Source organism: Chelonoidis abingdonii, unplaced genomic scaffold (genome assembly GCF_003597395.2).
Source record: "Chelonoidis abingdonii isolate Lonesome George unplaced genomic scaffold, CheloAbing_2.0 scaffold0611, whole genome shotgun sequence".
NCBI classification, from domain to species: Eukaryota; Metazoa; Chordata; order Testudines; family Testudinidae; genus Chelonoidis; species Chelonoidis abingdonii.
Genome location: NW_027424872.1, coordinates 1 through 22,610, shown reverse-complemented (window position 1 = coordinate 22,610; position 22,610 = coordinate 1). Strand labels below are relative to the sequence as shown.

The 22,610-nt window shown below is 40.9% G+C and overlaps 1 protein-coding gene across 1 annotated transcript in view; it reads left to right on the top strand.

Annotated features, from left to right (window-relative positions):
- LOC116832009 (succinyl-CoA:3-ketoacid coenzyme A transferase 1, mitochondrial-like) overlaps positions 1-22,610 on the top strand; it is a gene marked incomplete at its 5' end in the record, with an annotated part of 26,803 nt that extends 4,193 nt beyond the window's left edge. The window contains 2 exons of the mRNA XM_032792402.2: positions 16,206-16,341; positions 20,698-22,610. Of these exons, the coding sequence (XP_032648293.2) occupies positions 16,206-16,341; positions 20,698-20,940 (379 nt within the window). The remainder of the gene's footprint in view (positions 1-16,205; positions 16,342-20,697) is intronic.

Here is a 22,610-nt window from a genome sequence, read left to right as displayed (position 1 = left end):
CATGCCTACTTTTAATATTTTTTTTCCTAATAATACCACAGGCCATTTGCATAAAAATGCTTCCTGAAATCCTAAGGAAAAGGCTATCAACAGAGGACAGTTAATTTTCAAAGTGTGTCACTATTTAGCCACATAAAACCTTGACAAAGTCCTTTCACCAAAACAAGAGGGATCTCTTCCAGCTAATGAGACTGCTGACCACTGTTTACTGATAAAGGCTGAGAAAGTTAGACATTTCAGCCAGCCAAGCCATCACATTAGACAACTTTTGTGAATGAGTAGGTCTGTTAGAAGAAGTACATTGTCTGTCTGTTCTTTTGAACTATTTGGGAGACCCCAAGGCTATAATTCTGTAATCTTTTAAGTAAGTGTAATGTTTACTCGTATGAGTAAAGTTACATTTGTCCTGAAGTGTCTGCAGACCTCACTCCAGTCCCTGTTTTTCATTAACTGTGCCTCAGAATTATCTGGGTCTGGGGTAGCCCCTCCCTTTAGGCTGGCAATAGAAGCCTTTAGCCCACTTATGCCTGGATTCTCAGTAGGTGAAGAGTCTGCAGAACTGAAGCCCGTGTTAACACAGAACACCAAGCAACCTATCCTCTTAAAGCACGGTCATCCTTCTGTAATTGCAGCTGCTCTTAAAAACACTATTGAATTTTAATTGAGTCTAATCCTTCTATAGGTTTTGGAATGATAATATAAAATTATATAGCAGGGATATACTCCTAAATACCATGTGAAGGTTTTAAAATAAACATTCAGCCAGTTTAATTTCTTCTTTTCGTAATGCCAGTTTCATAAAGGGTCTGTTTCTGCTACCCTTACTCAGTTTGAGGAGTTCCATTCATTTCAACAATTAATTTCAGTGGTTCTACTTGTGAAGTAAGGAGCTACTTAAAATCAGGGCTGCAGCTCTAGGCCTAAAATGACTAAGTCCTCATGATTCATATGGTGGAAAAGGAAAAGTGGAAAAAATAATTTTAGTTAAACCAAGTCACAGGATCAAAGTCTCCTTGATATCTCTATGCCTTCTCAGTGGGCCAAATTCATGCCTGTTGTAACTCCACTGAAATCATCAGTTACACCAGGGAGAAATGTGGCCCGATGTCCAACATCACAAACCATTTTTTTCCTGACATTAGTTTCCATTGGTGGCTCTTGAATATACATTATCTTATTTTCAAGGACATGATTTTGGGCTCTGGAAGTTCTATGTATTATTTATTGTGAAATATTATTGAAGACTTCTAGTTTACTACTTAAACTTCCTAATCCCCTGAGATGATCTTCTAAAAAGAGATTGGTGAATTACTGTCAGATTACCACTGATTCAAACTGTCTGCTTAAAGGCATGACCATCCTGTTGCCCACGCTGCATTCAGTCGTTTGTGTGCTTTCTGCAGGAATCCCTTTGATTTTGGAGGTAAACTTGCTCTAGTATGTTGAACCGTACCATTGTGGTAAGCATTTGACCTGCTTGTTATAACAGCAGGCTTGGGGCTGAATGGAGTAGGCAAAAATGCTACAGAAGTGAGAAAAGGTTATTGAATGTAATGGGAAAGTATTTATTACGGGCTTTAATTACTGTTGCTGAGAGCCCAGGTAGATAAGCCATCTGTTACTATGTTGTATTCTAATTTAGATTTCAAGCTTGTTTGGTCTGGGACTATGTTTACAATTGTACTTTATACTGCACCAAATACACTGTCAGCTCTTAACAAATAACTAATTTATAGTGGAATGAAAACATTAGTAATATATATTACATTATATTTACTAAAATAGATTTTGCTTTCCTATTTTATGTGCCATGTAGCTTCTGCGGATCCCTGGGACCTGAAGTTAAGTCAGTGGCAAAAAAAAAATGTTAATACAGAGTTACTGTTGCTTGGTGGTATGTTGTCCTATTGCAGAATGTTGTTGAATTGAACAAAACTCAATCTTCTGGAAACCAGGAAAGAAACAGTTAATGTTGCCTATACAGCCTTGTCTCTCTCTTCTCCCAGCAATACACCAGTACTCTTGACTCTACCAACCTATACCGTTGCAGAAAAATACAAGCTTTTCACCTCCTTCTACAACCAGTTCATTCTTACCCAGAGGATTCCATCTAACAATACTGACGGACAAAAAGGCAGGGAGGTGATTGCTCATGTTGTCTTCCCTCTATTTCCCTGGAGTTGGCAGTAGCTTCTGTCCAGTCGATGAGTCGTGTCTCTGAGAAACAGTGAAGTGTCAGGGCTTATAATGTTTGTGCCATACTGTGTACATTTTCTGGTCAACCATGAACCCTCCACTTTCCCAATTAGTGTTCTTCCAGCACTTAACAGCTTTCCTATTGACTTTGTAGCAATTACACAGATGCTCAGCCAAATCAGAGAGAACTATCACACCTCCTGGATACAAATCTCTTACAATGTCTGAGAGCTGATTTGGAGGGTGTATGAGGTGCACACCAGGTTTAAGGCCCAGATCATTTCCGTCTAGTGAATCACCACATCCTCAGATATGATGTCAATGTAGGCCATCTCCCTCCACCCAGATCAGCCGGTAGCCAGCAATCCCCATGTTGTGTACTGCTTGCTGTCCTGCAAACTTCTGCAACCGTGTGATCCAGGAGTTGCCTAGAATCCACCTGTTGGCAACCCTTGCAGGATGCACATTTCTTTGTCCTCAGCAGCCAAGATACTTGTGTGGTCAGTTCCAAATCTTTGCACTGTGTGTCTTTGGACACACCACATTAATCTGGGTACTTTGTGCTCTCGGGGCACTCCCTCCGCCCCCTCCCTCCAGTCCCCCAGTAATCTTTCCAAACTACGCAAACATAGAAGTGAACATGTTCCTAAATACAATTCCCAATTTGGGTCCCCCAACTACCTTACATAAAACTTTGAGGCAGTCAAGCCATTTTTTCTCACATTACATGAATTGTTTGATATCTAGTTCTGTGCAAAAAAACAAAAACTCCTAGAAACTTTTTTTGAAAAATAGTCCCCCCCCCCCCTTTGGGGCTTATACGTCCACAACCGTTAGCTCCAATGACCGCCCCCATTTGAGGCACTAGCCCTACCCTGCACCTCCTGAGACAAACCAATCCACCTGAGGCACACCAAATTTCAGAGGAATCTGACTAAGCATATCAATTTTAGAGGATTTACAGGGACCAGCCTTTAAAGAGAAATCATGATGCAACCTTAACTATAGTGGTGCTGCTGTGCCCAAAATCAGCAACAAAGTAAGAGATATTCCCTACCCCACAGAGCTCACAGTGAATTGGTAGATGGGCAGAGTTTGGTGCATTGGCAGAGCTGAGAGGTGGAGGGGAGTTAGGGTGTAGAGTTGGGGTGCTCCAGTAGAGCTGGGGGGGTGCAGTGCTTCCTTCACCTGACCCCCCCAACCCTTCTCCCCTTCCCCATAACTCCTGCACTCCTCCACTCCCTTTATCCCTGCCAGAAAGTATTCTCATGTTTGTTTGTTTTTCTCCAAGTGCTTTGATTATATTCCCCCAAACAAAATTGCCACATATCACTCACAAATTGTAGCAACAGCCAATCACTCGGTCCAAAGCTCCATTTGTCTGAGATGCGGGGTTGTCATTAACTTTTCTTTGTTAATTCATAGATTCATAGACTCTAGGACTGGAAGGGACCTTGAGAGGTCATCGAGTCCAGTCCCCTGCCCTCATGGCAGGACCAAATACTGTCTAGACTATCCCTGATATACATTTATCTAACCTACTCTTAAATATCTCCAGAGATGGAGATTCCACAACCTCCCTAGGCAATTTATTCCAGTGTTTAACTACCCTGACAGTTAGGAACTTTTTCCTAATGTCCAACCTAAATCTCCCTTGCTGCAGTTTAAGCCCGTTGCTTCTTAGTTGTCTATCACTAGAGGCAGGGTAAGTTTACAGCCATCAATCTCAATGAGTTATGGTTTCATCCAGTCATTATTCTCTTCAGTTTAACAGTTATAAGGCAATGGAAAGAGACATTTGGGAGAAGGGGCACAGGACTGCAACTAAGAACTCCTCAGTTAATTTGATCACAAATGCTACCCATGCCACCATGAGCACACCAAATTTCAAAGCAGTCCTGATTTACTGTTTGGATTTTAGAGTATAAAGCAAGCAGTTTAAAGCTATAAAGGTTGAGAATGGAAGCCCTTCTAGCCATTTTTGTCTAAATACCATTCTCAGTTGGGTCCCCCAAAAGATTTAGTGGGGTTCCGTTGCGCTGGTAAATCTCAAACAGATGGAGACCATTTTTGGACCTATCACTCAATAGTTTGAGACTCTGGGCTCTGTGTGCAAAAAAGAACAAAAAACCAACACCAATCACAGAACTTTTTTGAAAAAAATGGTTTGTTTTTTTTCAGGATTTGATCTCTGCAACCCTTGCAGTTCCAAATTGACCTAAAATTTGTGTGTCTAACCCTACCCTTCACCCTGCTGAGGCACACCAACGTTCATAGAGTCTAACCAAGCATCTGTTTTAAAGAGGACTTAAAATTGGTCCACCTTTAAACAGGAAGTTGTTTGATCTTAGTTAACTGTAGTGCGTCCTGACATGCCACTATACATTTGGTCATATTTCTGATGTGCCACAGACCTTCCTCTGTATGAAGTAACTTATCCAGTGTCGCAATCTGTCTTAATTCCTCATTTTTATTTATTTATGGTAGGTGCTTTCTGAACACAAAGAAGGAAAACATGTTTGCATGTTTTAAGATTTCAGAATACTCTCTGTAAAAGGAGAGAACCTTGCATCCAATATGTTCTCAGAACGTGTGAGAGGCTTTAATTTATTTGTTACAGACAATAATTAGACAAGGAATTTATAATTAAATAGAGAAATACAGCTGAGGGAGTGGAAAAGGGCTGTCAGTGAGTCTGAATTTCTTACTCTTGTCGTGTGTGTGTGTGTGTGTGTGAGAAGAGGAGAGAGAGAGAGAGGAGAGTGCCACTTCTGTGTCACATTACAAGATTAGTGGTATGCATACATAGGACGAATATATGAAGTTAAACAATTGCCCTCCAGGGATGCAGTACTAACTAAACTGCCCTGCCACTGAAGTTGCATTAGGCAACTTGCTCTTAGTAAGTTGCCAATTAAATAATGGCAAATAAATAAATCATCATCAGTAGGTGGTCTAAGTTTAACTTGTAAGTTCTATTTAGACTGTTATTACAGTTTACTGAGCTAACACTTTGTAAAACGTACCCCAGAAAAGACTGCAATACATGTCCATTATATCATAGGAGTTATTCAGGATTTGGAGGACGCATTGTCCTAGAGGTCACTAAAGTATGGAGCCAGTAAGAAAATCAAATACAGCATGGAGCAGCTTTGGGCTTCCAGTTTGGACTTGCAGATGACGAGTGGGAAATACAGGAGTTGAATCTAAGCCTTTAACTTTCGTACCCTATCAGTATATGTCACTCTAAACCCATGCAACAGAAGTTAACCTTGCCTTCAGTCACCCTCATATTTCATTCACTAGCCTTTGAATTATGTTGCATTATAATGCAGATTCAAAAACATGATTAGTACAAATTCTGCAAATATCTTCATCCCAGGAAAATATGGTATACGAAGGGGACGAAATGAAAGAGGAGAATAAACCCCTTCATTTGTGTAAGTAGATATGTTGACTAGTATTCGAGTGGAGAGTAAAATGCAGGAGGCCGACTGGCTTTCCTGCTAGCCGAAAGCAATGAGCACAACTGTGGAACTTAGCATAAGTCTGAGTAGCTTTAGCCTTCTGAGTGTAAAAAAATGTGTGTTCAATACATTCATAAGGTATTTTGCAATATAAGTAAAGTACATAAGACGGATTTACCTTTTTTATTTATTTTACAAGTTCATTTTGTAGTAGTGTAAGAGTGTGCACTTCTGTGTGGATTCTTTTTCAGAGGGTTTGTCACTTGCCCTTTTCAAACTTTTATAGGTCACCTCACCCTCAGAAACAGGATACTGGATTGATGGTCCAATGTCTTGATGGACAAGTGTTCATAGGTGGCTGGTGACAACAGTGTTTAGTCTTAAGTCTTAAATTCCTTTTCAAAATGAGATTTAGGCTCCTAAATCAGTTAGGATTGCAACGCTGAGTGCAGCAACCCCTAAATAGCTTTTAACAATTTGGGCCTAGCGGTCTTATTCATCTCCCAATAAAATCAATGGGACTTCAGTGAGAGTTGGATTGAGCCCTGACTGCTTTTCCACTTCTCGTGTCACCACTAGAGCTGTCAGAGCATTTTACATTGGGAGCAGCAGCTTGCATAGGCGTATCATGCCCCTTCTGTCTCATTACCATAATTCTCTCCAAAATGTTTGAGAGAATTAGCTTGCCCTGTCCTCAGTCACCAGGTGCTGACATGATTTCTCTGCTCTTACTATATGACAGGAGGAACTTTAATTTCAGTGCTGAATTACGTTTCTGCTGGAAGCGTTAAGAAGAAATTTCCTATGGCTGCTCCCTTCATCAAACAGAAAACGGGGGGCAGAGAAAGGAGAAAATAAGAAATGAGTTGTCATAATAAAAATTATAACAGCTCCCTCCAGCCACAAATCTCGGTGACTCAGTATTTAGGATGGAGGTTTAAATGAGAAAGCAAAAAATGGAAGGTGTGCATGAACAGACTTTGTGGCTATTGCATAGAAGAAGGTCTTTGGCCTTGGCTACACTGGCACTTTACAGCGCTGCAACTTTCGCGCTCAGGGGTGTGAAAAAACACCCCCCTGAGCGTGGCAAGATGCAGCGCTGTAAAGTGTCAGTGTAATCAGGGCGGCAGCGCTCGAAGCGCGGCTCCCAGCGCTGCACGCTACACCCATAAGGGATGTGGTTTACAAGCAGCGCTGGGAGAGCTCTTTCCCAGCGCTGCGGCTCTGACTACACTCACACTTCAAAGCGCTGCCGGAGCAGCACTTTGAAATTTCTGATGTAGCCATACCCTTTGAAGAAATTCAGTCACAGGGCAATTGTAGGAAAGCCTTGCCCAAGGGTTAGAATAAAGTATCCAAAGCCATCAGTGTCAGGGACCAAACAAAAATTACCACACAGTGAAAGCAAAATTTTATATTAACTGAAAATAGGAGTCCATGGCAATGTGACACATAATTAACAGCATCTGCTGTAGACTGACCAACTGAGGTATTATGCCTCTTGGCAACATAGCAAATGCTTAGTGTCATGTGTATTGAGGAAATGGGGCTATATGACCTAGAATACAAATGATCACCCCCTTTAAAACAAATATAAACTGTTTTGGACGTAAGGGAAAGAAACTACTTCAAAAATAATTAAACAGCTTGCATGAAAATGAAACACTTTTAATGAGAATCAGCATTCCCATGACCTTCATGGCTGTGGGCTTTTGTTTGGCAGAGACTGTCCTGAGGTAAATGGAGAGTGAGAATGTGTGCACACTTTGATCTTGCAGCAAGAGATGTAAAAGCCTGCTTGATGATGATATGCTTCAGTAGCTGCTTCTGAGGCAGCCAGAACTGGGATTACAGCACTTGGTAATATGAGGCAAAAATCTCACTAATCATTACAAATCTGCCATTAACCCTCTCTTTGCCACTGTTCTGAAGTGTGTGTGCTCTGTCAGCATTCTTTAACTGCCTGCAGAAGTTCCTTATCTCTCAGGAAGCAGGTGGGAGAGCTATAGGAGGAGTTGGCCAGGCTGAAAAGCATCCTTGCACACGAGGAATTCATTGAGAGTATTCACATGGAGACATTCAAGGCTGAGGAAGCTGACTAGAACTGCTATCATGCCACCGGGGGAGGAGGATATGACTCTGTCACAGGGAGGACACTGACTGCTGGTTACTTCTGGAAGCAGGCAGTGCTTCACCGCTACTCCCACCCACCCACCATAGTGATGAAGAAACCTTATGCTGCCCTGCCTTTGAGCTATGAGGAACTGCTGCCAAAGGTGGAGACGGAGAAGCTCTGTAGCCCCAAGACTGGGGAAATCTCAGCTCCCATTCCCAGGAGGAAATGTAGGGTAGTGGTGGTGGACTCTCTTCTGAAGGGGACAGTGGCACCCATCTGTCGCCCTGACGTGGCATCCTGGGAGGTATGCTGCCTGCCAGGGGCCCATATACAGGAAGTTTTGGAGAGATTGTCAAGGACCATCTGGCTCTCTGACTACTACCCCATGCTACTCATCCATGTGGGCACTAATGATACTGTAAGATATGACCCTGAGCAGATCAGAAATGACTACAGGACTTTGGAAGTAAGGGTGATAGTGTGGGGAGTGCAGGTGGTGGTCTCTTCGATCTTTCTGGTCAAGGGGAGGGGCCCAGGAAAAAACTGCTGCATCCTGGAGGTGAATGCCTGGCTGTGAGGGTGGTATCGCTAGGAGGGCTTGGCTTCCCTCACCATGGATGCTGTCCCAGGAAGGACTGCTCAGCAGAGATGGGGCCCACCTATCAAGAAAGGGGAAGAGCATATTTGGATACAGACTGGCTAACCTAGTGAGGAAGCCTTTTAAACTAGGCCCAATGGGGGCAGGAGACAAAAGCCCACAGGTAGTCAAAAACATGGACACCTTGAAGAAAGGTTGGAATCTAGGGGGACTATGGGCCATTATAGCGGGGATGAGGGAGAGACAAAAGAGAACATAGGGGAAAAATCAAATCTGTATCTTAGATGTATACCAATGCGAGAAGTATGGCAAGTAGGCAGGAAAACTAGAAATGCTAGTTAATAAACACAACTGTGACATAATTGGCATCACAGATAATACACATAATTGAAATATTGGTATAGAGGGGCACAGCTTTTTCAAGACAGACAGGCAGGGTGAAAAGGGAGCAAGTGTTGCCTTAGTTTTAATATATATGTATACTTGGATTGAGATTGAAATGGAAATAGGGGACAGATTTGTTGAAAGTCTCTGGCTAAGGACAAAAGGAGTAAAAAACAAGGGTGATGTCTGTACTAGATTCCCACCATGACTGCCTAACCAGGAAGAAGAGGTGGATCAGGCTAACAAAATCATCCAAAGCACAGGACTTGGTGGTGATGGGGAACTTCAGTTTCCCAGACATCTGTTGGGAAAATAATACAGCAGGCACAAATTATCCAAAAAGTTCTTGGAATGTATTCACCAAAAAGTTAGTAGCAATTTGACATCTGACCTAATGAATGCCAGTGAAAATGAGGTAGGATCGGAAGCTAAAATAGCAAAAGAACAAATTAAAAATTACTAAGACAAGTGAGATGTCTTCACGTCACTAGGGCCTGATGAAATACATCCTGGAGTACTCAAGGAGCTGGCAGAGGAGGTATCGGAACCATTAGTGATTATTTTTGAAAAGTCCTGGAAGACAGGATTGATTCCAGAGGACTGGCAAAGGGCAAACATAGTGCCCATCTATAAAAAGGGAAATAAGGACAACCTGGGGAATTTCAGACCGGTCAGCTTAACTTCAGTACCCTGAAAGATAATGAAGCGAATAATTAAGCAATCAGTTTGCAAACACCTAGAAGATAAGATGATAAATAACAGCATGGCTTTGTCACGAACAAATTGTGTCAAACGTAATAGCTTTCTTTGACAGGGTAACATGCCTTGTGGATGGAGGAAGCAGTAGATGTGGCATACATTGACTTTTGATACTGTCTCACACCTTCTCATAAACAAACTGGGGAATTACAATTTAGATGGAGCTACTCTAAGGTGGGTGCATAACTGTTTGGAAAACTGTTCCAAGAGAGTAAACATCAGTGGTTCACAGTCAAGCTGGAATGGCATATCGAGTGGGGCCCCCCGGAATCTGTTCTGGGTCTGTTTCTGTTCAATATCTTCATCAATGATTTAGATAATGGCATAGAGAGTACACTTTTATAAAGTTTGTGGATGATACCAAGTTGGGAGGAGTTGCAAGTGCTTTGGAGGATAGGATTAAAATTCAAAATGATCTGGACAAACTGGAGAAATGACTTGAAGTAAAAAGGATGAAATTCAGTATGGACAAATGCAAAGTATTCCACTTAAGAAGGAACAATCAGTTGCACACATACAAAATGGGAAATGACTGCCTAGGAAGGAGTACCGTGGAAAAGGATCTAGGGGTCATAGTGGATCACAAGCTAAATATGAGTGGACAGTGTAATATTATTGCAAAAAAAGCAAACATCAGTCTGGGATGTATTAGCAAGAATGTTATAAGCAAGACACAAGAAATAATTCTTCCACTCTACTCTGTGCTGATTAAGCCCAGGAGTGCAGGAAGCTCCCAAAAAATGGTGAGACCACTGATGCCGAAAGGGTGACCCAGCCCCCACACAGCTTCCTCCCCCCAAAGCCCCGTCCAGTGCTCGCTCCACTCCCTCTCCCCCCCATTCACCTTTAAAGAAAAAAGGATGGGCTCCTCTGTTCTGTTGCCCCTGATTAGGCCTCAACTGGAGTATTGTGTCCAGTTCTTGGTACCACATTTCAGGTAAGGTGAACAAATTGGACAACATCCAGAGAAGAGCAACAAAAATGATTTAAAAGTATAAAAAATATGGCCTGTGAGGGAAGATTAAACAAACCCAATTTTCAGTCTGTAGAAGAGAAGATGGGGGGTGGGAGGGATGATAAGTTTTCAGGTGCATAAAAGATTGTTACAAGAAGGAGGGAGCAACGTTGTTCTTGTTACCTCTGAGGACAGGACAAGAAGCAATGGTCTTAAAGTTTAGCAAGGTTTGACTTCAGGAAAAATGTCCTCACTGTCAGGGTAGTTAGGCACTGGAATAAATTGCCTGGGGAGGTTGTGAAATCTCCATCACTGGAGATTTTTAAGAGCAGGTTAGACAAGACCTGTCAGGGATGGTCTAGACTCTAGATTATACTTAGTCCTGCCTTAAGTGCAGGGGACTGGACTAGAAGACCTCTTGAAGTCCTCTCCAGTCCTACGATTCTATGATTATCTTTCCCTTTCCTTAAGATTCCTAACATTCTGTTTGCTTTTTTGACTGCCTCTGAACATTGAGCGGATGTTTTCTGGGAACTATCCACGATGACCCCAACATCTCTCTCTTGAGTGGTAACAGCTAATGTAGACCCTATTATTTTGTATGCATAGTTGGGATTATGTTTTCCAATGTTTATCACTTTGTATTTATCATCATTGAATTTGCATCTGTCATTTTGTTGTCCAGTCACCCAGTTCTGTGAGATTCCTTTGTAACTCTGTAAGACTGTTTTGGACTTAACTACCTTGAGTAAATTTGTATCATCTGCAAACTTTGCCACCTCACTATTTACCCTTTTCCATATCATTTCTGGATATGTTGAACAATACTGGTCCCAGCACAGATCCCAGGGGGACACCACTATGCAGCTCTTTCATTATGATAAAGGACCATTTATTCCTGTCCTTTGTTTCCTGTCTTTTAACCAGTTACTGATCCATGAGAGGACCTTCCCTCTTATTCCATGATTGCTTACTTTGTTTATGAATCATTGGTAAGGGACCTTGTCAAAGGCCTTCTGAAAGTCTAAGTTTACTATATTAACTGCATCATCCTTGTCCACATGTTGGTTGACACCCTCAAAGAATTCTAATAGATTGGCAAGGCATGATTTCCCTTTAGAACAGCTGTGACTCTTCCCCAGCAAAATGTTAATCGGTGTATCTAATAATTCTATTCTGTACTAGTGAAGACTAGCCCTGGGAAAGCACTGCAGGTTTGGGCTGGTCTGCATTGGAAACTTACGCTGGCATAGCTATTTCCCAGGGGTGTGCAAAATCCACATCCCTGAGAAAAGTAGTTCAGCCAACCTAACCCCTGGTGTAGACAGCACTATATTGAGGGAAGAATTCTGTTGATCTAATTACTGCCTCTTGGGGAGGTGGATTACTTATGCTAAATGGGGGAACCCCTGCCGTTGGCATAGGTAGTGTCTACACTTGAAGCGCTGTAGTGATTTCTCTGCAGCTGTGCCTCTGTAGCATTTCAAGTGTAAACAAGCCTTTGGAGTATCACAGTTTTGCTTCCCGGGCTCCTTCCCCTTCTGAGCAGTATCCTGTGGCAGCCCCATATGTGTGTAGGATACATTGCAGTGCAATTGCACTGGCTGCTGTGTTAGGAGGAGCAGGGCTGAAGCTACAGCTGTGCTCAGTCATTGCTCCTCCTGTCTACCTGCACAGAAGGGGGCTGGAGCGGTTCTGCAGAACCTGCTTCCCTTTATTGCAGTGCAACCATGCTCTGAGTAGCTGGTGATAAAGAGTAAGGAAGCACTATATGCCCTTGAGAAATTGTGTAAGCTAGGACATAATTTGGCCCTAAAATTTGAAGTCAGTACAGTATAGCTCTGCCACTGACTTGCTCTCTGGCTTTGAGCAAGTCACTGAATGTTTCTGCCTCAGTTTCCCTATTTGTAAAATAGGGTCGATTCTATATGAGGGTGTTGTGGATTAATGAGCCCACAAGTGCCCAACTCTCTGAAAGCGTGAAGTGTAATATAAATGCTTGCTACTAAATTTATCAAAATAAATTAATGAAGTGCATCTCACGGTAAATGTTCCCTCTAATTTTTGACAGGTCGTGTGCGTAAAAAATGTCTTCTGTGCAAATTTTTGTGCGCACGGTGTTTCGCCTTGTACAGCAGTGTTTATGATCTTTGTGTGCGCGCACACGCACACAGCTTAGAGGGAACAATGCTCGTGGTACAATCTTGATTTTTTTCATTTTTTATTTTTAAAAGTTTTTAATACAAAGTTATATCTATAATTGTTCAGGTTGTTTTATATACAGAAAAATGGCATAATGCAAGTGTGATGGGGTTCAGTCACAGAGACCCCCTTGGGACTCCTCACCTGATGTGCTGAATTTACCTCTGAGCCTGTTTTCTCTGCCAGCTTGGGACTCCAGAACCCTGCCTTGTTGAGCCAGACACGCTAGCCTGCTGCAACACTGACCCAGGTCTTGTCTACACCACCAGAGCTGTAGACTTTAACCAAAAACTGCTCACCTATGCCCAGCTCCCAATGGGATTCAAACCCCAGATAAATCTGTTTTACTCTGTATAAAGTTTATACGGGGTAGACTCCAAAATTGTCTGCCCTCTATAACACTGATAGAGAGACATGCACAGCTGTTTGTTCCCCCAGTTATTAATCACTTTGGGTTAATTAATAAACAAAAGTGAATTTATTATGCATAAAAATTAGGATTTAAGTGGTTCCAAGTAATAACAGACAGAACAAACTAAGTTACCAAGCAAAATAAAACAAAGCACACGAGTCTAAGCCTAATACATTAAAAAACTGATTTCAACTAAATCTCACCTCAGAGATGTTCCAATAAGCGTCTTTCACGGACTAGACTCCTTCCTGGGCCCAATCCTTTCCCATGTACAGTCCTTGTTAGTTCCAGCAGGCATCTTAAGAGAAAAACAAAGAATTTCTCATAACTCCTTTGTTCTGTTCCACCCCCTTTTATAGCTTTGGCACAAGGCAGAAATCTTGTCTCTTTGGGTCCCCACCCCTCCTTCTAAATGGAGAAGCACCAGGCTTAAGATGGATTCCAATATCATGTGACATGGTCACATGTCACTGTAAGACCTTCTCCGTTTTTCCAGGGCTGGTCTGCATGTACCCCAGAAGGTTTGCAAGTAAAGAGCCATTTACAGCCAATTGTCCTAGACAATGGGAGCCATCAAGATTCTAAACCACCATTAATAGCCCACACTTCACATAATTACAATAGGACCTCAGAGTTATACTTCATATTTCTAGATTCAGATGCAGGAATGATACATTCATACAAACAGGATGAATATATTCAGTAGGGAATGATTGTAATGATACTCTACAAGAGACCTTTTGCATAAAGCATATTCCAGTTACATCGTATTTATACTCATAAGCATATTTCCATAAAACATTATGGAGTACAACATCACAGCAAGATTAATCAGTTTTATAATTATACAAATTTAAACAAGTGTTGATTTAAATTTCAGAAGTCAATAAATAAAAGATGGCATTTACTCTTTAAAATTCAAAAATGAAAATCCTGTGTTTGTTAACCCACTGCTGATTCTGGCTCCTTAATATGATGTCCAGGTGACAACATTAATGAGGCCAGTTATGTATCTTCTTTGATAAGATACCTAATACTCCACAGTATTAAGAGATGATAAAGCCTGGTTTGGTCAGGCTCTGGTGTTACTTCTTTTGATTAATGTTATCTGAACTAGCAAAACAAGTGAGTCCCTCTTGATCTCTTCATTCAGTCTAGCATCATAACTCTAAGCATTTTTTTTTCTTTTCTGAGCTCAGAAAGCTGCAGCATATATTTTGTAAAGCAGACATTTGATTTTTGTTGTTCAACAGAACATCTCCCTTGCATCCATTTTGACCTCTTTGCAGATGGTCATTAGCTAAAGCTGGCTTTTGGGAAGTTTACAACAGTAATTTCTCTAATGTGAAGGGAGGAGAAGGGGAAGAAATGGAAGGGAGAGAAATCCAACATATGCTTCCTAATGGCATTATTGAAGTAGAGATAATTGACTTTTAAATGTCAGCCAGAGAATGAATTAGACTGACTCAGTGATAGGGACTGGTATTAGTTTCTGTAGCTGAAAACGAATAATTAGTTTTAATTTTCAAGACAACAGGTATGCCAGTGGCAAAGTTGAGTCCAGAATAAATTGTGGCTGTTTTAATCAGAAATGGCCTTTGAAATGGTCCCCTATTTTTTTTACATTATATAATTGCCTGTGTCACTGAAGGACAAAGAAAGTTTTGTTTATGAGGGGATTAAAAAAATTTACTTTTTGTCTAAAATAATGGATAATTCCAGTTGGTTTTCCCTAAGTGTTGTTTGAGTTAAAAATATATAAATATACTGGTGGTTTCCATGAGGCTCTGTATATTGCAAAGTTGCATACTCAGCTATAGTGTGCTGTGTATCTGGATTTGTCCCATTAAAAAGTTTTTTTTTTTTTTTTTTTAATAGGTTTTCTCTATCTCTTATCCTGAAATCTGAGGGCATACAGCAAATATTGTCCATTGTTAGCTTACAGGGAGGTACCTTGTTACGAATGTTCAGTAAACAACCACTAAAATTCTAATGCTGTCTTTATGGGCAGCTGCGGAAAGAACTTCTTATAACTTCTTTGTGGGAAGAAAGTGCTGGGTCTTGGAGGGCTTTGAGGCTTAGGGAAAGTTTGGGCCTCATTTATGTGCAATAGTCTGTCCATGACCTACAGAGAGCCCTGTTTAAAGTCAGTGGGGTGGGTGGAGCAGTTTGCTTCCCTACAGTGCAGGATTGGGGCCGTGAGGGTAAGCTTCCTTCGGCTATTTTCTGTCTGTATTGCCAATTTTCTAAATTAAATCTTAATCTTGTGTCTGTAAGACTGAAACCTCTTCCTTCTGTCAGCTCACTCTGTAATGGAAGTCTCGTCACATACCCTTGTCCCACCAGTAGAGAGGGTGAAATGGCAGCAGCCGTAGAGGATGCAATGGAAATAGTGACATCGGGAAAGTTAGCATGATTATATACTTCTATGGCAAAAATAGCATATGCTGGTTCTAAATGCAAATCACAACGTAAGCTGGCAGAGTGACTCACTGAAGAAAACCTCGGTTGCAGCCATGTCTGTTCCTCAAGGAGAAGTGGGTTTCACAAGAAAGTGAAATGTTTACTATAATCATAAAATAAAATAGGAAAAACACCCCTGTTTGGAGTACAACCCACCCTACGACATTGGTCTCGGAGACTGCCTTTCCCCTGTTTCTTATTGTCCTTTTCTTGAACATCTGTGCAAGGGGAAATCCAAAATGATCTGAAATTAACTCTTTGTTCATCAGAGACCTGGTTGTGCCCTTTAGTGCCTATTTATTTATTGGTGAGACAACAATTGAAGCAGAAGCTTTCTAAGGTTATTCCATTGTTAAGCTGTCATTTGTAGCTAGTGTTTACTTTACTTAGTGCTCTCACCCTAAGGGTGATGTCTGATCACAAGGTGCCAGTGACTCCTCAATTCTAATTCTAATTCTGGCACAGACATTTTCTTCCTCTAAGAACTGGGTCTTGCTTCTCTGCCTCCATTTCTTCATCTGCAAAATAGGAAGAATAATATTTCTTCTCTTACAAGTACCTTGTTAATTCATTAATGTTTATAAAGGGTTTTGAAGATGGCACAGTGCTCTGTATTTTGGATGTTGACTATTATTGGTGTTTTTTCTGCACAGTGTTGACAATTTTGGACTTGGTCTTTTGCTTAAAACTAAGCAGATAAAACGGATGGTATCATCTTATGTTGGAGAAAACGCAGAATTTGAACGACAGTACTTATCTGGAGAGTTGGAAGTTGAGCTTACACCTCAGGTAAGCTGGTTTCCATAAGAGGATCAGTCAGTTTTCCTTTTTGGTCTGTAATAATGGATCTTGTTTTCTTTTTAAGGTGCCTTTTCTCTTGTTTTACAGCACTAATATTTTCCATAGAGGTAGGTGTGTGTAGTAAACACACATGGCAGTTGTTCTCCACCTGTGAACTGCTGGTGATCTGTTGTGAAATGACTGATCATGCAGTATAAACTTTTCTTGTTACCACTTGGTGATAAATCACCTTAAAAAGCTTCTGAATAAGAAATTAAATATTATTTGTATTGTTCACTGTTTGTTTCTAGAAGTGCCTGCAGTTGGCAGTAAACATACAAGAGGGAACAGATCTTGCGCAGGAGAACTTACATTCTTAAAAACACAAAATGACAAGTTGAGCAGCATGGAGAGTAAGAGTCAGCTTTGGGGAGTGAGCTGGGACTGAGGGCTAGTGGAACAGACTATGGCAGGAGAAGGGGGCCAAAAGTCAAGAGTAAACGTGAGTGAAGTGGAGAGAGTAGATGGCTGAGTCTGTGGAAGTAATTGGGGAAAGAACTGGGAAGCGGGGACATAGAGTGAGAAATAAAGTCAGGGACATTGAAGTATTGCGGTCATGGAAGGGTCCGGGGAAAGTAATGGGTGTAGGGCAATGTTGAAAGAGATGAAGTGGTAGTTGGAAGGTGGGAAAATTTAAAATATTGAGAGAGCCAAGAAAGAGCAGTGTGTTGAGACGACACAGTTGAGTGAATGGCTATTTTGGCATTGATCCAGGGTTGAAAGTCAAACTAGAAGTTGAGTGCTAAGGGCTCAAATGAAGTAATCAAAGATGCAGGTAAGAGACCATGAAAAGAAGAGAAGATCCAGATGTCAAAATCAGAAAAGAAGGTGTTTTGTGGAGGAGTTATGTATAGGGATATTTTGCAAACATGAATGGGTGGAAAGATGATCCAGAAGACTCTCTCTATAGATGTGGTTCATGATATGAAAAAAGTTAGAGAACCCCTGAGTTGGGGTATTTGGTCCATCTTTGTTTATTAGATTAGAAGTAAATACATAACTTCTGCTATCTAGTGGAAAGGAGTTAAAATTGGAGTTTTAAGTAACACTGTGTGAAACTTAAACATTAATAACAAATTAGTTGAATTCAGTCGTGCTTTTGTGTTAAATCTCTGTGTGCATATATTGTGTTGAACTTAATGCTTACAAGTTAGCTCTTCAGCCCAACCCAAGTATAGCAGTTCTTGCACTAAAGGATAATCAGGGATGTTGGGTACAAACGTAACTTAGAATGTGGGTATCAATAAGACCCTGTATAGATCTAATAGAGCAACTCCTCACTTAACATTGTAGTTCTGTTCCTGAAAAATGCAACTTTAAGTGAAACAATGTTAAATGAATCCAATTGTCCCATAAGTTTTAATGTAAATGGGGTGTAGGGGGGGTTAGGTTCCAAGGAAATTTTTTGGGGCAGACAAAAGGCATTATATACTGTACAGTACTGTACTGGTGGCAAGTTGGGCGCTAAAGGGAAGACCTTTGTGCAGCAGCAGCTTCCCCAGAGAACAGGCTCAGATTTTGCGGGAATGCTCCAGGCCCACCTCTTCCTGTCCTCGCTCCATCCAGGCCCACTCTTCCCACCCTCACTCCACCTCCTCTCCGGAGCATTCGCCACATCCTCTCTTCCCCAAGTTCTAAGGCGCTGCTAAACAGCTGTTTGGTGGTGCTTAGGACTTTCTGGGAGGGAGGGAGAGAAGCGGAGAAGCGTAACTTGTGCAATGCTCTCTTGTAAAATCGCTGCTCTTCCACAGAATCTTACAAACAGGCAGCCAAAGGACATTATAAGGGAGCATTGGCAACTTAAACGAGCATGTTCCCTAATTGAGCAGGGACGTAACATTGAAACAACGTTAAGTGGAACGTGTTAAATGAGGAGTTACTGTATTGTAGAACTGACTGCATAATTCTAAAACATGCGGCTAGTCACTAAAACATATGCTGTGTTATTTCAAAGGATAAGACATAATACATGGAATGAAGGGTGTTATTAATCAAGGCCGCAATAGGCGCTCTAACTATGTGTTCCCAGGTACATATAGAGTGCGCAGTTGCTCTTGGCGCTATGCTACTGAGAATGCTGCTTGTCTGAACACTAGAGATGGAGAAGCATCCAGCATTCCTTTCTACCCGATTGGCTGGCCAGAAAATCTCTGGCTATTGCCACTTCCTCAGCTACCAAAGTTATTTTATCCTCTATGTTGAATACCTCCCACCAGACTCTCAAGCAATCCACTTTCCCCTTTCCATTTGTGACCAGTACCGCCACACCTGAAGAGCTAACAAACTTCTCAAATGTGAGAGTTGTGTGATACTGGGTATACCAGGTGCAAGTTTTTAACAGTAACAGTTCATTAACACTGGAACAGCTTGCCAAGGGATGTAGTGGATTTTGCATCACATGAAATATTTAATTAAGATTGTATGCCTTTCTAAAGAGATGCTGTAGTTCAACCTCAAATTACTGGGCTTGATACAGGAATTAAGGGAGAAATTCAATGTCTGCTTTGATACCAGAGGTCAGACTAAGTGATCACAACAATGATCCATTCTTGCTTTAAAGTCTATAAGTCTATTAATATAATTTGGAGAGATGATACGGAAAAAGGATACATTTCTCTGCCAAGTTACTTTTAAAACAAACTAACTGAAAAAATTGTTTGTAGCTGATACAGGCTTTTGAATGCTAGTAGTTCTGGTAGAGTTGGAGTAACTGCAAAGTGGAAAAAGAGGTAGATAAAGGTACATATTAAATACAATAGATTGTATGGATATCACTGTCATGCTGCCTGGAGTGCCACCCTCAGGGCAGACTGTCAAAAAGCCAGGCAGTCACTCCAAAGTTGGTTGTACGTTCATCATATTAGATTTCACCAAACCAATAACAAATAGTGAACTCCTGAAGCACACATATAACAGTTTTAACTGTTGGAGTCAGAGGCAGCGCCTGGGGGCATTCCAGTCTAATGCTGTACCGCATGCAAGCTGGAAACTTTGGTTGCTACACACTCAAAAATCATATACATTCAGGAGCTTCACATTCCAAGAGACGTCACTTTTACCTCAGGTCAATTTGGTACGCTCGAATCTCTCAGCAAAAGACAATGCTTGTAGCCAATCCTGATAAACTAACTAAGATGTATTAGACTAGGAAAGGAAACGAAGAGTATTACTTACAAGTTAAAGCAAACAAACATATATACACAAATTGACTTATTCAGTGGTTCTGAAAGGTGGCATAGCTCCAGCAATGTAAGATTAAAACAGCCAAAGAGCGTGAAAATTTTTCTTGTTCAGTTCTTTATTTCCTACTTCCAGAATTCAAGACTCATTGGGATGACTCCCTTTTGCACATAACCCTCTTCATGTGCGCGATAAGTGACAGTTAACAAGTCTTGCATTGTGAGATGTCCCACAATGGCCCATTTAAGTATTTGATAGCCCGCGCTTAATGAGCAATGAACAGGCTGATAGTTTAAATCAAGACACATTTTTTACAGTTATAAAGCAAATACTTTATCACGTGCTTTAAGGTAATATTTAAGATATTATAAGTGAGATTATGGAAAGCTTGTAAGTTGCTGCATGTATTAAAGTTTAAACACTAAATACTTTGTTATAAGTACAATACCCATCTTAACCATACTACAGGTGAAACAACTGGTTTCCAGCAATGAACCAGTCTGTGCTCAGCTGTAGCTTAAAGACTTGAGAAGAGCTGGCACTTGGCTTGCCAGCCTCACAATCGCCACTGCTTATTTGGCACTCAAGAAGAGAACCCAGGCTTTACTGACTCCCAGCCTCCTGCTGAAACTAATAGGCATTGCTGCCTCAGTTTTGAATGTTGCATCCATTGTTATGTTTCCCTAGAGACTTCAGAGCACGAGAACTAGAAATTAGACAAATATGTAGGTTGGTAAAAAAAGGCTGTTTGTTCTAATGCTGATAGCCAAGTGGGGAATAGGAAGAGAACAAAGAGTGCATGCATTTGAGTAATATACTCGTAAACAAGCTAGAGAAAAGGGGGTTATAAAATACAGAGGCAAGAAGTTGAATACTGAGTGAATGGTGGAGTTCAGCTACAGTGTGCTATTTAGTAACTGATGGCCAAGAAGAAGGGTTTCATTGTCAAATAACAAGAGGGGGAAATAGACTATTTTTCAATGTTTCTAATAGGATCAAAAGGAAAAATCCCAAGATACAGGAACAACCCCCCCCCACAAAAATGTCTCTTATTGAAGTGAATGTTCTTACAGGAAAATCAAATCCAAATCATCATTGTTTGCTTCTGAACTTATTCTCCTCCAGGGTACGCTTGCTGAGCGAGTCCGTGCAGGAGGGGCAGGCATTCCAGCATTTTTCACAAGCACAGGCTATGGAACATTGGTACAAGAAGGAGGAGCACCTATCAAATACAACAAAGATGGCAGCATTGCCATTGCCAGTCAGCCAAGAGAAGTAAGATGCCATTCTGTTGTACTAAAGCCTTCAGGTTTAGAATCTGAATTCCTTGCTGATTCACAGGATAAAGAGCAGTGTAACCTCTTCTGAGACTATCTGAATCTTGAGGTTACAGATTAATAATTATGTGAATTCAGAAGGGTCAGGAAGTTGACTTGTTAAAGAGAGGGTGGCTCTCTTAGCATGAACGCATTCAGAAACCGCTGAGGGCAGGTCTACACATAAAACGTTGTATTGGTGTAGCTGCACTGCTGTAGCACTTAAATGAAGACGCTTCTTTGTCGATGGGAGAGCTTCTCCTATTGGCGTAGTTAATCCACTTCCATGAGAGGCAGTAGCTATGTTGATGGGAGAAGCTCTCCCTCTGACATAGCGCTGTCTACACCAGGTCGGTATAACTGTCCCTCGGGAGTGTGGATATTTATTTATTTTTATTTATTTATTTTTTTTACCCCTGAGCGATGTAGTTATACCAATATAAATCTGTTGTGTAGACCTGATCTTGGGTACTGATAGCTGAAATGTGGTTTGGTATAAGGCTTTGAAATTAAAAAGATGCAGAAAAAGGCACTGTTTTAAATTGAGAAATGAGTCTCTCATATGGAAATCAAAGGGACAGAATCTGGAGAAGGGGAAACATCTGTGTATAACTCAACATTATCCATTAGTTTCTTATATATATAATATAATTTCTAATGAACGTTCTCTCAGCTGCTGAAGATCAGTATTGCACTGCAGCGAAGGTTAACTTCATCATCATTAGGGCTAAAGCAAAGCTTTTTTCCAAATATTCTCTGTTTGTCGATAGCTGTTTTTAAAATAATTTCCTAATTGTCCAAACAACTTTCCTTCTCTTTTTTTTTTTACTGAGTAATCATCAACTTAATCTACATTTTTATACTGAACTTGTCACTGTAGTTTTTTTAACATCTAATTTAATCTTTCTCCTCCATTTATTAAGTGACATTTTCTCTCTAGCATATCTATTTTCTCTTAACATATTTTTAGAAGCTCTTCATATCCTCCTTCGTGGTTTGTGTGTTTTTTGCAAGAATCAACTCATTCTCCTGCTTCGCTCCCTATTTCCCCAAACCCTTCCCACAAAACAATCTAACTATTCTTGTTTGGTCGCCTCCCTCCATGTCAATTTTCAGTATAGGTTTCATTTTATTAAGTAGCTCCTCGTGAAGCCCTATAACTGAACTTTTGGCTCCTTGGGGTTTTTTCTTTTTTGAAGAATTATTCTTTGTTATGCTTTTGTAAGTATTTTTAGATGCTCCAGCCTTCTTCCACTGTTGTGAGAAATTACATTTCTCATGTCTATTCTGGGATTTATGTCTTCACTGTCCGCAGATAAATGATAATCAATAATATTGACACCACAGTTCTTGAGACAGATGGTGGTGATTTTCATCCCTGCTCTTTCTTGCATAGTTCAGTCTTCCTTTTTTTCTAATGGTTTCTAAAGAAACGTGATGGTTAAGGTTTGGATCACTTGGCAAAGAGGTTATTATATAACCAAAATCTTAGTGCAATTCAACGAAGGTCCATTGTGATAATTTAGTCTGACTTCCTGTATAACGCAGGCCATAGCACTTACCCAAAATAATTCATAAAGCAGATCTTTTAGAAACTCATCAAATCTTGATTTAAAAATTGTCAGTGGTGGAAAATCCACAACGGATCTTGGTAAATTGTTCCAATGGTGAGTGACCCTCACTGTCAAAACATGTACACCTTATTTCCAGTCTGAACTTGTC